This window comes from Symphodus melops (genome assembly GCF_947650265.1).
Source record: "Symphodus melops genome assembly, chromosome: 17".
In the NCBI taxonomy this organism is placed as follows: domain Eukaryota; kingdom Metazoa; phylum Chordata; class Actinopteri; order Labriformes; family Labridae; genus Symphodus; species Symphodus melops.
The window spans coordinates 21933902-21950898 of NC_136707.1; the positions used below are offsets into that span (position 1 = coordinate 21933902).

Genomic DNA, 16997 nt, shown 5'->3' on the forward strand with positions numbered 1-16997 from the left:
GCGGCAGCAACGAGAGCATCTTACTTCTTATTGTCTTTCAAGCATGAAAGAATAAAATAGAATTGGAAATGTAGATGGGGAAAAGCATCAATTTGAAGGAGTAAGGTCACATTGGAAAAACACTAGAGAAACATCACTGTAGGCGCCTGCACAAATAAGATGCAATAATAAGAAACCAGGGGATGTTCGTGCATGCAAACAAACTCACTGAGACGGATCCAAAGAAAACTGCAGCATTCAGGGAAATTTAAATTTGTTTAAATTTAAAAGTGTTTTTTTAACTTTTGTAAAATTGCTATCGGAGAAATTGCATTTCCGCTCTTTGTGTGACTTCAGGTTCGGTCTTGGTGTTCGAGCTTTCATTGTTTCCTCTCTGCTGCTGACAGGGCTTCACGGCTCTTTTCGGGCTCACGTTCTGTCGACCGGTTTCACAGCCAAGCTGTGTCCATCTGCACATTTTTCAGGGCGTTGTGGGCTTTTCTGTCACTGTCATCACTTCTGCCTCATTTCATGTCTTTTTTTTTTCTCTGTCCACCAGATTCAGAAGAAATCTGATTTTAAACCTTTTCTGCTCACTCACTCTCTCTCGGAGGGATGCAGCTGAATGAAAAATGCTTGTACTGTACTGCTGTGTGCGGAGAATAGTATCAGCTTTGACAGCACTCAGTCAGAGGTCAGGAAAGAGACTGACAGCGTTACATTTGTAGCAGGGACTCAAAGGACCGGATGACTCCTGCACACATCAGCCTGCCTCATCAACAAAGCCACTGTAGGTGAGACGAACTGGACGCTTTTCTGTGACTGCACCTATAGCCTCTGTCTCACGTTCATAGGTAAGATATGAAATCACAGCAAAATGTTTGCTTCTTCTGCTTCTTCTTTTAGTATTCGGTACTCAAAAAAAAAAAAAAAGAAATACAGGGGTGCCAGTGGCCTAGTGGTTAGTGCAAGAGGAGCCCGAGTTCATATCCAACCTGTGGCTGCTTTCCTGTTGTTCCCTTCTCTCTCTCTCTCTCTCTCTCTCTCTCTCTCTCTCTCTCTCTCTCGCCCTGATTTCTGACTCTTTTCTATCTCTGAATAAAGACATAAAAAGCCCAGAAATAAACCTTAAAATTGGTCAATGAGCTCTGCATGCATCGTATCTCTTGAACGTGCGGTTGGCTTATCACAATCTGACACCTGCCTTTTTCTGCACATATGTGACTATTAGCTCAGTGTGGCTCCGAACGGTTTGGTTGAGTCAGAATCAGAGTGAAAAACACAGAAACCTTGACACCCGAGGAGTTTCATTTCAATTGGTCATAGAAAGCGTTACGAGCTGTTCAAAACAGAATCCGTGTTCACACTCGCACAAAACTCAAAAAGAACTCCTGACCTTTTCTAAATCTAACTTTTTAACTTGCCTCCCCCGAAATAAGGGGGCCAGAGATTTTGGACCCCCATTGTCCATGGAGGCACATATACAGTAAATACATGCACTAGTATGCCTATCTGAACACTGATTACTCAAAAAGAAACAGCAAAGTATTTTCTTTTTCCAATATCTCCAGGTATTCTTATTTTCTAACTTAATTTTTTGTTTCCCTCTTCTTGATGAAGTTTGATGCCATAGTGAATATGCATATTGTCTCCAAGTTTGTCTTTTTGTGTTTTTCTGTGGTCCATGGATGGTTTGAATCATTTAAATTACATGTCCCTTTGCACAAAATGGTCTTCAAGCCTCCAGCGTTACGAATGCACTAATTGCCAATTTACATATAATCTACCAATTATTCTAGTGCAGCCACCTTTAAATATGCACATTGTATGATGACCAACATGTTGGCATTTAAGTGTGTTATTTTAATATAGGCATGATATTAAACCGACAATATCTCACCTGAACTAATCATTAAACGGTTTAAAGTGATCTGAATGAATGTCGGAGGCAGGGAGTAAATCCAGCTGTGCTTGCTTTCTCATCACCCCGAGGTAAAGGTCTCATGAATGATGCAGACCGCCTCATGCATCTCGAACATCCACTCCTGAAGAGCCCTGACCCGCAGCTCTCTGGAGCATTTCCAATTTGTTTGTGTCTCAATTCAAACACATTTGATCGGGTCCTCATCCTCTGCAGGCTTTTCTGTGAAAATGACACGAATTCTTGGAAAAGAAAACACTCGAGATGCCATTTTTATTCTGAATAAATGTGCATAGCATTGACTTGTTTTTGCTTTTAGATGAATATGTGAAACTATTGCGTGGACAAAAGACTGTTGACCTTTCTCATGTGGGTGTAGAATCCACAGCGATGAAAACACATGGGAACAAATATTATACATTATTTAAAAGTTGAAGATGTGCCAAATTCAAACATGTTTTACACTAAGGTGTACGGTACATAAATCTCTTTTTAGAGTGATTTTTTTTTACTGTGTTTCACTAAAAAGAAAGAAAAATATTCTTACAGCCTGTACTGTGTGACACATCTCCTTTTTTTTTTACTTGTCCAGCTAAAAAACATGGTAGGAATCCTTCAGTCTGATGAGGATATTAAATATGAACATTTACAGGCGTGGCTTTAATGCGCTACAAACCTGTGGAAAGGTTGTGATTGTGGAAAGAAAAACACGTTTCTCACGGACGACCTCGGGGATAAATGTTGTCATTTCTGTTTGTGTTCCTGCATGAAAACATTGATGTCATTAATGGAGCTTAAATTTAACCACACATGCTGCAGCTGAATGAATCCAGGGATGCAGTGACTCACAGAAAATAACTAGTTAGACGTATACGAGTGTTTTTGTAATCAAATCTGCACAGGAGTATAAAAGAAAAAGACCACTGTCAGATGAAAACAGATTTTTAATGTTTGGACTAGAAAAGGAAAGGTCATCATTGATAAACACAGGCTAGCCATCGGGATACAGTTTTCATATAAGAGCAACAAAACGCTTGTCGACAGGACAGAAGGCTTTTAGCTCTACATTTACAATCACAAACAGCGGATTTAAAAAAAGAGGAATACCAAAGTCTGGGTCACATCTCTGAAATATATTTGAGCTAAAGTTAGATGTGGCCACGAAATGCAGAGGCGCCGTCACCAGCACACAAAACCAATCACAGCACACAGGTGAGACTGGGAGTGGATACAATTCAAACACTGGACACCCTTCAAACTGGGTAATGTGGCGGACACCAAAATGTTCTGCATCAAAGAATGAATATAATCATAATGATGCAAATTGGTATCGGTTAAAGCTCGTTCCAAAACAAGGGCGAACCTTGTGTTGGCTTTCACCTGCACAGTTGGCCTGCTTGTTGGACAGGAAGGTGCTATGGGTTAGCTTGTGCTAGCTAGCTTGATAAATTATCAGCTTTTCTATTACGACAAATGTAACATTAGCTTCAGTGTAGCTACAGGCAGCAAAGATGAACGCTAACCCTGCAGTGAGTAAGCGCTTCTGGAGGACGCTTGAATGTTGTGTTCACAAGTTCACTCTACCTTTAAACAGATATGGTCTTATTAACAGATGAACATATTTAGTGCACCAATATAAACAGAAACATAGCGCCACTCATTTTCTAAGAAAGTCCCTATGCATACTAATAATGTTTTTTATAGTGAAGTTTTGTATCTAAAGTTATAAACTGACTGTTCAAAATAAAAGGAACAATAAAAAGCAACTACCAAAAACACCTGATGAGCTTCACACAGAGACGAAACATTCAAAAAAGGTTTTAAAGGTCACATATTCTCTAAAATCCTTTTCACCATGTTGACACTGACACTAGTCTGCCTACAAACCCTCCAATGATGAGAAACGTCCATCATCTCCATCTTCTGCCTGCTCCGCTTTTCAGAAAATGTGTGCTCAAACAGGCTGTTTGGAGATTTTCCCTTCATGACATCACAAAGGGCAGTAGCCCCTCCCCCAGGTGGGTGACACTCCCACAGCTAGCTGTTTGTTCTGTCTCTGAGTCTGCCTTCTCACCGTAAACAATAGGACATGGATTGAGAAAGCCAGAGTAAACCCAAGCCCTTCCAGAGAGGGGGCGTGGTCAGACACAGCTCATTTGCATATTTAAAGCGACAGACACAGAAACAGCCTGTTCTGAGCAGGGCTGAAATAGAGGGGTTTATAGACATGATCAAATACAGGATCAGAGTGGATTTACAACAACACACTTCACACATGTTTTGAGGAGCTCTGACACTGATTTACACTGAAGAGAACGAGGAGAATATGTGACCTTTAAAAAGACACTTCAGTCGGTGCTGTCGGCCTCTTGGACTGTGTAGCATATTGTTATTCCTGGTGCTGCTAAAGCCCCCACTGCTTACAAGAACATTCATCAGCTGACTTCAGAGCATAAGTAGAGAGTAACAAGAACATTCATAGAAATGTAGAGGAGTACAACGTTTGTCTTTCAAATGTAGCAGAGAAAAAATAACAAAGTTTGCCAAAAAATAATCCCAAAATGAACTTAAATTCAGTGCTCAGGAAAATGTCTTTTGTTTCTGTCCACCACTGATAATCAGTTCACACCTTCCACAGAACATTTTGTGATTTAAGTCAAGTTCCTCAGCTCTTAATCACACCAACAAGGACGTAAGCTTTAAAAGACTTTTAAAGACAATATTTACTTCTTTTAGCTGCATTTATTAGGTATCGTTATGTTCATTTTAATGTATGTATGCCTTGAGCGAAAACCAAAGACAGGTTGGATATCAAGCTAAAAAAAACACTTTGCACCGATGCAAACTATTGAGGACGGTATTTAAGTCATTAAAGGGCTAAAGGATATAAAAACCTTATCCTGTTGCATCACCTGTGCCTAATCCAAGGTGTCAGGCTCGGCATCCATGCAGCTCTCCCAGGGGTTCCGCGGCATGTGGGGCATGGAGATGAGTAGCAGGGCGCCTCCGCTGAGGATGAGGAGGGTGAAGGAGGCGCAGGCGCAGGTAAAGGACCAGGAGTAGTAGTATTCAATCCAGATGGTCTCATCGCTGTCAATCATACGTTTAACCGACTGGCGCATCACCTCGACAGAAATAATGATGCAAAGGCCTGCGTGCCAAAACAGAGAGAAAAGCAGATGCTTCACTCGCAGGCGTGGTGATGGTTGTCAAAACAGTTTTATTATGTTTACTCTCGAAGACTGTCAGTTTACTTTTACTTTGATTCTGAGACAGTCAGAGTGGAGCTCTTATCTACTGGATTATATAACTAAAAAAAGCTTCATTTTCATTGATAAGTGACCAGAATGGCTCCGGAGTAAAAGAGTCCGGTTGTCAAAATTGCCCATCTGCGGTTCTGTCTTATCCCCCATTGAAAATGTTTGGTACATTATGAAATTCAATTCAATTCAAAGAACGTTATTTGTTCCCGGAAGGCCAATTCAAGGTGTAATGTTTTACTTAAGGAACAAATGACATCCTATATTGTGATCATTTTGGAAACATTACCCGTTCCAAACCACAGAAATGAGTCCTCCTCACTTTCCACAACGCTTACAGTGTTGTTAAGAGAAAGTGTGATCAACAGAGTTGTAAACATGACCCTGTCCCAACCTTTTTTTTTTAAATGTGATGCTGGCATTAAATGTGATATATGTTTCTAAAATACTCAGATTTATTGTTTCTGAGATATTTTCAGTTTCAATGTTTTACAAACCATCACATATTTTTATAAACATTTTACACCGCAACTTCTTCAGAAATGAAAGTGTGTTTTGTCAGAGAAATTACTTTGCAAAAAACGGTCAAAATGACCATCTTAGATCTGACATCCATGTTACACCTTCAGATATATTGAGATGTCGCCTTGCAGCTGAATCAAATCCATCAGCACCTTCCAACTCCCTTAAAGAAACATTGGGGAAAAAAATCTGTAGCTGTACAAAATAAAGTGAGAGATTTACAACATGGTCACGCAGACAAATCTCAATCCAAATTTCAGTCTGACAAACAGAGACAGTCGCTCCACACGGAGCCTGACCTGTGATTCACAGTGTGTGACTTGACTGACCTGCAAAGGCGAAGAACATCCCAGCAGGCCGGAGCAGGTAGTCCCGCCCCTTCCCGAAGGAGAAGATGACACAGAGCGTGCCCAGGATCATGAAGAAGAGGGAAAAGATGGCGATGGCTGCTGCGGAGATATTGTACTCTGAGGAGAGACAGGAGGCCACAGAAACAGACAAACAGTGAGGAGGAATGAGAAAAGTGAGGGAGGGAAGAGACAGTATTTAAACCTGTAGGAGCATAAGGGAGCAGTGTTGTTTGCATAATACCAGTATTGCACTCAGGCAAGTTATAACAAAGATAAATAGCCTTCACATTAGCCTCGCTCTCAAAAACAACCGCCATTTATCCAAACTGGCTCTAATGCCGCATGCATGACAAATAAGATGCTGCAGCCTGATAACAACATGATGAAAACATCTCCCCCTGCCTCCTCTCCTGTCTGGTTGTTGGATAAATATAATGTTGCTTGTTTCTCTTTTATACTCTGACATAGAAATCGTCCTCAGAGCGTCTTCTTTTTGTTCTTTTTAGCACCCTGACTGTGGAGAGCACCAGGTGTAAATTGACTTTACACTTACACTTATTCAGTGTCTTTCTCCTATAAGACTGAGAGACTGTGTGAGGGTGCTTGTGTGTGAGTGTTTTTTATGCTTGGCTGTTTTTTTTTGTAGAAATGTTATTATTTGCTGCTTGAATGTAATTTAACATAATAAGTTTCTGCAGAACTGCAGAACATGCAATATGGAGCTACTAGCTAACTGAATAGTGCAACCATTATCCTGCTAACACAATGCAGCTTGAGATAAGAACAATTTTGTCCGCCGTTCGCGGTTAGTGCTTCATCATGGTGCGGTCCAATCTGAAAACTCCATTGTGCAAATCCGAGTCGAGGGGGATTGGAAGTGTGTTGCTGGAAGAGAGCGGAGAATTCGGTACGACAGACGTGTCACCAGTTTGTTTTGGTTTCATGCTGGTGTTAAAGGGTGATGTCTACTGGAACGAAGAGGTCTGCATTCGTCCTTTAAAGTAAATTATATTTCAGTACTTTTGATTCCCTGAAAGTATCATTTCAGACCAAATAAACTATATGGGGCCCCATATTGACTCCTGAGGAACTCCATAGCCAATACCAATGGCCTAACAGCATCCACTATGATAACTGATTTACATCGATGCCTGCCTAACTGTTTTAAAACATGGATTTCTTTTTTTTAACTGAATGCAAAGCCCAGACTTTATATTGGTGAGAAACATTATTTCATGATAATTTCAAACATAATTTCTGTCAGATATATAACTGTACAGTAGCGGAACAAATCTTTGACCCTGATCTATAATTGTCTGCCTTCAAAGTGTCTTTGTCTGTCCTCTTACGCTTCTCGGCATGTTATTGAGCAAAAATCTGAATTGCCAGGGACGAATGCGAGAACAGAGGAGCTGTTTCCTGGAAACACATTTTCTTTGAAACCATCAACCATGAAGCCGAGAAGATGGGAAGATAAAAACACCAGAACATTGGAGCAGATTTCACAGGCCAGTGTGCACAAAGCTTGCTTGTTCATCTGAGCACAGTACATTAACATATTTTTCTCAATTCCTTTTGCTAACGAGTTAAGGTAGGTAGGAGTGTGTAGGAAACCTGGTTGCTGTGTTTGTGTATTTCACACCCACCTTTCTGGGTCTTGACTTCAAAAACTTCCGCTTCTTCCCCTGAGGTGAAGTGTTTGAAGTAGGAGCAGTTTTTTGCTGGAGAGGAGAGGAAAGAGGGAGATGAGACATGGTTGGGGGGGGCTGGATTACTCATCAGTGAAAAGTTTTAATCTGTCAGTGCATCCCATTAAGAAAAAATAATAATAGTCCCTTACATGAACGAGACACACACTGCTATTTAAACAAAATGTTTCTTCTGCTAGGATGGAAATCTTGCTCTCTATGTCGCTAAAAGCCTCCTTTAATTACTGTGTTACAGTTATTTTGCACCTTCACGTCAGAGCTGTGTAGACAGTGAAGTTAAATGGAAGTTAAGAAGCATAAACACTGCGGTAAAGATAACAGAGAACTTCACACAGCAACAAAGTTCTGTCCTTGTTTCTTCCCACGTCTGCTTTGTGATTGAAAGATGTTCCGACTAAACACCACGTCAGAAACTGAAGGACAAAGTCTGCGTCTGTTCAAACTGCATATGTCACGAACCATTCCTTTCTCCTCTGCTGTTTAATCAGATGTACGTTCAAAACTTATCAATAAAATATTAGAGCAGTGTCCTGTGACGTACTCTCATCCTGAAGGTCAAAACAAAGCATGGAGCAAAGCAGACAAACATCAATGTGCCTGTAATGTCCTGTACCTGTGCACATCTATTCTATTCATTTCTATTTTCTTCTTCTCTGCCCGTCGTGTTTGCTCTGAGAAATCAGTCTCTTTCCATTTCTTCACAACGGTGATGCACGTCTGCACATTGTTTGCCCAAACTTTTCTCCTTTGACCCAGTCTTCAAAGAAATATCCCCTTAGAGACAAACAATTCCGTGGTGCAGCTATTATCCACTCATCCATCAATCTGTTTGCTGTCTGTCCGGGCGGATGGGCGGAGAGGGAAGTGGGTCTAAAGACCAAGTTCGTTTCCCCTCTTTCCTCCACTCAACAACCTTTCTCGCTGTGATTAAACCCATAAAACAGACTCTTACTGTCCACACAAAGATGGACAATGTTTGGGTGCTGCTGTCTGTGTGTGTGCAGTGTGTGTGTGTGTGTGTGTGTGTGTGTGTGTGTGTGTGTGTGTGTGTGTGTGTGTGGACCAAGCAACAGAGGAGCTATTTGTTACCCAGGATGAGAAAGACTCACTAAAGAGGTAACCTAGCAACAGGCTGCTGCAGGTCTCTGCTGGTCCCATCTATTTACCCATGTACAGGCAAATCCGGATGACTGTGTGAATGTGTGTGTGTGTGTGTGTGTGTGTGTGCGTGCAGTATGTGTGTTATGTGAGGGGATTGACAGGCTGGAGAGAGAGAGGGGAACAGGAGACGGGCTGGATCACAGTGCAGCCCAGATCTGTAAATATATTATTTTCATTAGTGTTCTCTCATTAGGTGTGTGTACCTCTGGGGCTGAGCTAATCAAAGCTAATGTGTGTTTCTCCGGTCTCGATGAAGACAATTATCTGCCCACCTCACAAAGACGGAGTCGAAGGACCTTTGAGGAGGGAAGCTTCAAAGCGCCTTCAGTTATGCGCTCATATCGATGCAATGAGAAGATTCACACAAAGAGCAGGCGAAGAAAAGAAAATAAGATAGTTGTACCTCACAGTAGGTTGTTCCCTAATTCCCCTGCAGTGGGCGGTGACATATTACGCTGGTACATAATTAAGAGCAGAGACATGGAGCTGGCTGGTGACCCCGTGGACATGACGCCACGCCCCTTTAGCTAACTGAAACACACTTTTATAATAAAACGACAAAGGGCGATACAGGTTCCCTTTCATGATACGTTTAATGACTCTCTGACATTTCCCATCTCCCTCTGCACATCTGGCCGTCATTCGTGACTTTTTAAAAAAGGAGGGGGCTCGTTGCATTTAAAGAGACACACACACCTAAACAGAGCGTTCTGAGAGAGCTGCTTCCTGCAGGGTCACAAACCTCCTCTGCTGCTTGATTCATGTTATATTTGGACCAAAGCTCAGAAGCACAGATGTTTCATTGAGAACACAGAAGGCTGTTTGAAAAGGGGGATAATATGTCCTCTTTAACTTCAAATTGGCAATATTGCCATTTTGGAATAAGCAATTTCCTAAAGCAGCACTTTTGTTGAAAGTGACAAAACGTGGCCTACATTTGAAGAAAAATTGCCATCGTAACAAATCACAGTAACTGCAGGCAAGCAGAACTACTTATCACTTTGAACCATTAACACTGAGTTACACGGTCTATGGCTTGCACCTGCAGCAGCCATTGTTAAAGTTAAGCCTAGGTTATATTAGGTAGAACTGTTGATGCATCAATTTAAGGATCTGATTGCTCCGGTCCTATGAGGAAAATATATTTTTTTAATTGTTCAGATTTCAAACAAGCAAGAAAAAAAAACAAGATCCTTTTAAAAAATTCAAGCCAAGTGGCAGGAACAACTTCAAAGTTCTCCAGGATGAGTTATCAACAAACACGTCTCTTTGTTTCCTCTGTTCTTTATCTTGGTGATGAAACAAAGAAGTGATTCAAATGGATTTCATTTGCAATTTTGATTTATTTTTTTGGTCACAGCTTCATTATTCGCTGGCTGAAACACTTCTGAAACTTTAATTTCTGTTTTCAAGATTTGTTTCAGTTTTTAAGACACATTAAATCATCTGTCATAAATCTATAAAGCCAACGCAACCTTCAGATCTGACTTGTATCATAACTTTAGTAGACATCCACTGTGGACATGTGGGTGCGTATAATTGACCTTGCAGTCTGGCTAATGGGCAGATTTAGTTCCGGGTGGTGGTGGGGGGTTAGCTGTCATTTTAGTTTCACCTCTTTCCATTAAACTCTTCTGCCACCTCCTCACTTTGATACGCAGCTTCTCCATCATCCTTTCCTCCGTCCTCACAGCACCTGTCGTCACTCCTGTCGTCACTCTTTTAGCTGAAGTTTCTCAAGTTACTGTTTTATCTCCCTTTTTATTAACTCCTAACCAAAATCATAATGTTTCAATGACTTCTGTGCAAACACTTAACTTTTGCTTCTATCTTTTGCATCAGAGGTGACGGCTGTTCTTTTTCTAGCAGAACGACCGACTAATTCTAGGTCAATGTGAGCGGGGTGGGGGCTGCTGGTGGTTGTGGTGATATTTGAATTTCTATTCCACCAGGAGCTTTGATAACTGGGACACATCAGCACAGGAGAGTCATCACAGATCGGTCGACCTTTTTCATTAAACTCTAAACAATAATGAGTTTGAATGCCACGATTATACTCGGCATACACTCCATCTTCGCTTTAATATGTAAGCGATAGCAGTAGTCATCTCTGAATATGTATTTTCTTTTACATTTACATAATTTGGAGTGATTCATTTCGATTTTCAACTTGTTTTCTGAATGCTAAACCTGCGACACTCCTCCACAGTTTGACTCTGCACGGAGGGAGACTAACTTGGCAGAAGAGAGGGAAACATTTTGGGCATTTAGAAATGGAAAGCGGTGGCTCAAGGTTCTTCTGAGGGTATACATTTGAGGACAGCAGTCAGACATGGTGTCACTGAGAGATGCAGAGGAGGATGGTTTGTTTTGAAAGTGTGAGCGCTCTGGTGAAAATAACTTTCAACTCAAGAGTCAGAAAACAAGTCGTCTGACCAAATGCTTCCTCTCATACAGCTCTCATAATTAACTCCTCTCCCAGTCTTGTGTGAGCACATACATGTAGGAGCACACACATGCACACGGAAGCATCATTTATGTGCTTAATTTCCCAGCCGGGCAGCGCGATGGGCTCCGCAGAGGGTTCGATGGATTTTCACAGCACTCAGGCTGTCATGCATCATTTTGTGGGAAGCTAATTTTAAAAGTCGCTTGAGTTCACCACTCTGCTTCCGTTGTTATACAACCTTTTTTTCACAAAGGCAGTGTAATTGTGCCACATGTGAAAAAGTGTTTGTGCACGCGCCTCCTGACAAATAACTCCCCCTCTGTTTTGAAAAATGCAAATGTGTGATATTAAGTCCAATCACCGCTGCTTGCTTGGGTATTCTGTTCATCAAAGATCTAATCTGTTATAGTGCACTCTCCATCAGCTCAGGGGGTTTTACACCACCCAGCTTGGCTTACAACTTGACCTACAATGCATATTAAACTGAGGAACACATGAAGTAACACCGGAGTGCTGCTGTGAGCCACTCTGATAAGACCTGCTTACGTTTTTAGAACATAAAAAGCTGAAGAAAACTCACTTCTGAGTCACCATGCATACAACTCTATAAATTCAGGGTTAATGCAAATGAAGCCAACATGATCTGTTTGATCTGAATTATTCATGTAGATTATAATCTGACTATTAAATCTTTACAATCAGATCAAATCAGCCCATGATGCAGCCTTTAAAGATGTTCTTTCAAGGTTAGCTGGTATATTCCATTCAAACATCGACAGCATTCAAAGCATCGTATTTTTCACATTCAACACACTATTACACATTTGTTACACGCGTTGAATTGCACATTACAGAGTGGAATTCTCTTCGATTGGAAATTATGAGTATTTTGCTGCAAGTTCCTCTGACATTGAGCAAAAATAAATCACACTAGCTACGTGTGGCTGAAAGCAAGATATTCGTGAATTGGATTTTTTTTTTCTCATTTGAATAGAAAATAAAAATGGCTGTCTCAAATATTTGCAAACAGGACCAAGACCTTTTTTTTTTTTTCATTTAACTCTTTGCATGCGCTTAATGAATCATGCCATGTCTTGGCGGCCTCTTTGCACAAGTTTAGCAGCTGCAAAAGCAGTGCAATCATTTTCTTAAATTCTTTTTTTTTCTTGCTCAGCATTCATTAGAAAGCAAAAAAGCTGTTATTTTTACTTTGGTACTTTCTGCTGTCAGACAAAATCAATCTCAGACTCAGGCTGGGTGTGACTGGAGTTTCTGCTTAGAAGGAGTTTATACATGTCTTATCTTCGCAACAAGAGAGATGATGACCACTTAAAACATTTTGTGAAGGAGGATAAGAAACTAATCAAGCCCACCAACGTCTCGTGAGGTGTTGGCACAGATAGCAATGAGAACCTTGATCCATTTCTGGCGAACACCAAACCACAAATGGAGAGAGACGAGCTCGTGTAATCCAATTTATTGAAGCTGGGAGCCAGTTTCGGCATCCTAACGTGCTAAATCACTGGACCTTTTCAAGGTAATGTGAGAGAATGACTCATTTTCCCTTTAAAACAAGTGAAGAAACAATGTTGTGGTTGAAACAACACCAGTGGGAGTCTCACACAGATCAGCTGTCCACCAATGGAGGGATCACTGAGCTCTGCTGCTGGAGGTAAGACAGGTAACAACAAGTATACATGAATACTCACTTAAATCCTGCAGCTTGGTGTATATATCTGCTCAAGCAATAAGTTTGCTATAAAAATATTTGCGAAGTAAGATGACACTTTTAATGTAATACGTGACAATAAATGTGCTGCAAAATGTTGGCGATCTGGATTCATGTCATACCTGGTTTGGTTTGATAAACGAGTTCGAGAGAGTTTCGCGTGCACCTGAAGCTCTGTGAGATACGGCCCAAAAATGGCAGACGGCCATGAAGCTCGTCCAATGAGAGGAGAACGATAGAAACATGACGGCTTCTCATGAGCACGGTAAACTCTTTGGCTCATGGGTAAAGTTTCTGGTGCGTCTTCAGGGACTCGGATCATTACACCTCGAATAGCTTCAAAGAGAATCAACTTATTGTTCTTCACTTTCAGCCTCTTTTGATTTGACACAATATAAACTTGGTTCACCTACGAGAAAGTTGAAGTTCGACCCATCCGTCATCTTCACGCTCTTCGACATCAAACTGTATCGCCTAACTTAGAAGCAGCATCAAAAATGGACTGACCTCGGCCTGGAGATTTACTTCAGCTTCATGTGTGGAAGCTGCTGTATTTTACAAACTGGCTTGCTGTGAATAAGACGAGAAAATCTCTTTTATTCCTGCTGAGTAAATATGAATCTGCATACAGAAGTTTTTTTTTAACTTGTCCATCAAACTGGGGAAACAACCACAACCAAGTGTCCACAAATGACCTATATTTAATCCAGCTGCAGCGTTTGACATGTTTGGAGCGAGAACACGCTCTCATGCCAATTTCACCTTGAGTTGCTTATCAAAAAAGCTGTTTGGGCTCTGCTTTGATACAACACTTCTTTGCAGTTTTCTCTCAGGTGTGGAAGACTATAATTAGACTGTTGCTGAATCTGCAGCGACAACATGGTCATCACTCACTCCTCAAGAGACTGACTCGTCCACGGAGGAATACAGTCTCAAAGTACCGCTCTTCTCAGATCTCTGTCTCCATTTAGACCAAGCAGGAAGCACTCAACGTTGTCGCTCCTATAACAGGCTGCTGTCACAACTCGAGTTTGTCTCCCTTCTCCTTGAACCCCCGTCCTTTTTTCAGTGTTCCCCTCTTCTCCTGTCACCTGAGGCATCCCTTCCTCCATCGAGCCAAACAGACTCTAGTTTTCTTCCCCATTCTCCCTTCGTGCCCCCCTGAGTCTTCTCCAGGTGTACTCTAACTCACAAGCTGGTGTGGGACGCCACACTTCATTAAGGCCTGTACTGATCCTGAGGTGCAGGAGCTGGAGGCTAAGTCAATGAAGGAGTCACAGTGAGATCTGTCTGTTAAGCTGCGAAGCACGCACACAGCCAGGAGCCAGAGAGGCACTCTTCATCCCACCGCTGGCTCTGTTCAAACAGGGCTCGTAATTAAAGCTACAGGGACATCTTAAAAGGAGTTTACTTTGAATAAAACCTAAATGCTTTTAACTTTTTTTTTTTTTAAATCACAGAAACCTGTTTCACACATGTGCTGCACTTCTGAAAAAGTCTCCAGGTGGGCTTACAAGCGATAACACAAATCTCTGTATTCGTTGACCCAGACTCGAATCTGCGTTCTCTTCGCCCGCCACTGCTCTCGTATAAATCCCATTTATAGTCCCAGTGAGACTATTTTTGAACGCAGCAAGTAATGATCTGGAACGCTCTGTAAGCACGTGGGGTGTTCACGTTCTCTCGCCTCAGTTTCAGGACCTTTGTTTACTACTTCTGCATTTTCCTCGTGTTGAAGTGATTTAACCCAGAATCTGCCACCATGACTGAAGAACCTTCTCTTTCTCCTTCTTCTTCTCCTGAATGCCCCTCTCAGCCGCCTTCGGCTAAACAAACAGGGCGCACAGTGACAGTCGCCTGCTTTGTGGGAAATGTGTGAAAATGTCAGGACTTTAATGTGCGGACATGTCAGGGGTTGTAATGAATGCATCGTTGTGTAAGAACTTTCAGGATTGACTTTGGGTTTTACTTTTTTCAAGATTCTGCAACAGGCAGCATTTTCATTTTTATTTTTGATACGTTGAAATTGCGTACGTTGAGTGTTTTGACCAAAATGTTGTGCATTTTAAAAATGAAAATACATCTGTTGGATAAATCTCGTGCTGATGGCCTGTCATGGTTGGATTGCATCAGAGGTTGTAGTCCTCCAAGCGGGTAGCTCGGGTTCAACCTGCTGCTCCTTTCCTGCATTTCCTTCTCTAATCATTTTCCTATCTAAAGTAGGCAAAGCCCTGTGAAAATCTTAAAAACAAAAAACAATGACCTCCTACATCAGATATGATCAAACAGAAATATGATGTCACGCTGTGATCAAGACTAAACTCTAAATGTAGACGTGACAAAGACTTATTATTCCGAGTCAGTCTGACAAACATGTGAGCGCTTTCTGTAACAGATACAGGAATTTAGTTTAATTAGAGCTGTGAGGTAAAATGAATTTTAACATGGAGAGTCCATCAGCTCAGAAGGAGCAGATCTGTGTTTCCATCGCGTTTACTGTGAAGTAGATAACAGCCGTTCTCCTCCATTAGGCGCTTCACTTCAGCTGTGCTTAATTGGCTTAATTGTCTTCCTCTGTGGAACATAATGATAGTTCAGTGAGAAAATGGCCACAGATCTGTTACGCTACATGCACGAGTTATGTGTGTGTGTGTGTGTGTGTGTGTGTGTGTGTGTACGAACAAAGATTCAAATGTAGAGAAAACATACTTCTCTTTCTTTACCTCAAATAAAAGTAAAAACGTTTTTTAAGCAGGGACAACTTCAAATGATAGTTGACCAAAAAAAACAATAAAAGAACAAAATAAACAAAATGCTGAGGTCCTAATAACGTCTACTTCAACTGTTTGCAAAAGCATCATTATGTAAGTGTTGTATCAAGGTTGGATGTTTGAAGATGAATGACAGTGGGAAGTCGTGAAAAAACAACATGCGTCAAAGTCAAATCGTGCTTTAATGCGAGTGATTAGCGAGCACGAGGAACCCCATTTACAGCTCCACGCTACACTGCAGAAAATAAAGTACAACTACAGGATTGATTTGTCTTGCTGGTTGAGTGTTCCTAAATCTGACCAAAGAAGTTAGCAGAGCTGCTTAAAAAGATAAGATAAGATGTAACGCTTACTTTTAAAAATCTAAATCAGATATCTTAAATGGTTGTCGGCTGGGAGCTTTTGGAAGGATAAAAAACATCCAACAGAAGGAAGATCAAAAATCTCCATACCTCCAGGTAAGCTGATGGGGCCGCAGCCTTTGCCCTGAGGGTCCTCCTCCACGATGAAGATGATCTTTTTGCAGAGTCTCCAGAGGCCAAAGTGGGCCGCCTCACATGTGGCGTTGAGCCTCTCCACCCGAGGGCTGAGCACGGCCCAGTGGTCGGTGACCACCGCCGCCAGCATCGCCGACATGCCCACCACGATCACCACGGACGTGATCTTCACCTTGGTCGCCTGCTCCTCGAACATGTTGCTGCACCAAATCTGTGAATCTGTCCAGTGTGCGTGTTTGCGTGTGTCTGTGTGTGTGTGTGTGTGTGTGTGTGTGTGTGTGTGTGTGTGTGTGTGATGGTAAACACCACCTGAGTCAGTCAAGGTTGCCTGTGATGTGTTTGTCTGCAGCTCCTTGAGGTCGGGCGTTGACTCCAGAGGTTCCCCCGTCTTGTCTCCAGCTTCACTACGCTTGCTGTCCTCTGCTCTTTCTTTCTCTTTCTCCGCCTGGTGCCTGGTGGTTGGTGAAAAGGGGCCAGATAACAGTGCCCTAGTTTCTTCCTCGCTCCTCTCCTCCTCTCCCTCCCTGGATGCCTTCGGCGAGCTGAGGCCGTTTAGCGACGACAAGGAGATATACTGGGGAGCGCTGCACCTTTTACACCTATAAGCTGGCGACTCTGATACTGATTCAGGCTCTGCTATGTAAAGTTT

The 16997-nt window shown here is 41.9% G+C and overlaps 1 protein-coding gene across 1 annotated transcript; it reads right to left on the bottom strand.

The window, feature by feature from the left end:
* Positions 1-3990: 3990 nt before the first annotated feature.
* cacng1b (calcium channel, voltage-dependent, gamma subunit 1b) lies at positions 3991-16938 on the bottom strand. The gene is made up of 4 exons (XM_079367195.1): positions 16304-16938; positions 7679-7753; positions 6012-6149; positions 3991-5051 (listed from the first exon to the last, which is right to left on the bottom strand). Exons 1-4 carry the CDS (start codon positions 16542-16544, stop codon positions 4819-4821), a joined length of 687 nt encoding a protein of 228 aa, XP_079223321.1. The 5' UTR covers positions 16545-16938; the 3' UTR covers positions 3991-4818.
* Positions 16939-16997: the final 59 nt, after the last annotated feature.

What these genes read in the sequence shown, in the direction of transcription:
- cacng1b (XM_079367195.1), bottom strand. Translation starts at nt 16,544, where the DNA reads ATGTTCGAGGAGCAGGCGACCAAGGTGAAGATCACGTCCGTGGTGATC. An exon ending in CCCCATCAGCTTACCTGGAG is followed by an intron (nt 7,754 to 16,303) that starts GTATGGAGATTT and finishes TCTCCTCTCCAG; the next exon opens with CAAAAAACTGCTCCTACTTC. An exon ending in GATGTTCTTCGCCTTTGCAG is followed by an intron (nt 5,052 to 6,011) that starts GTCAGTCAAGTC and finishes TTTGGCACGCAG; the next exon opens with GCCTTTGCATCATTATTTCT.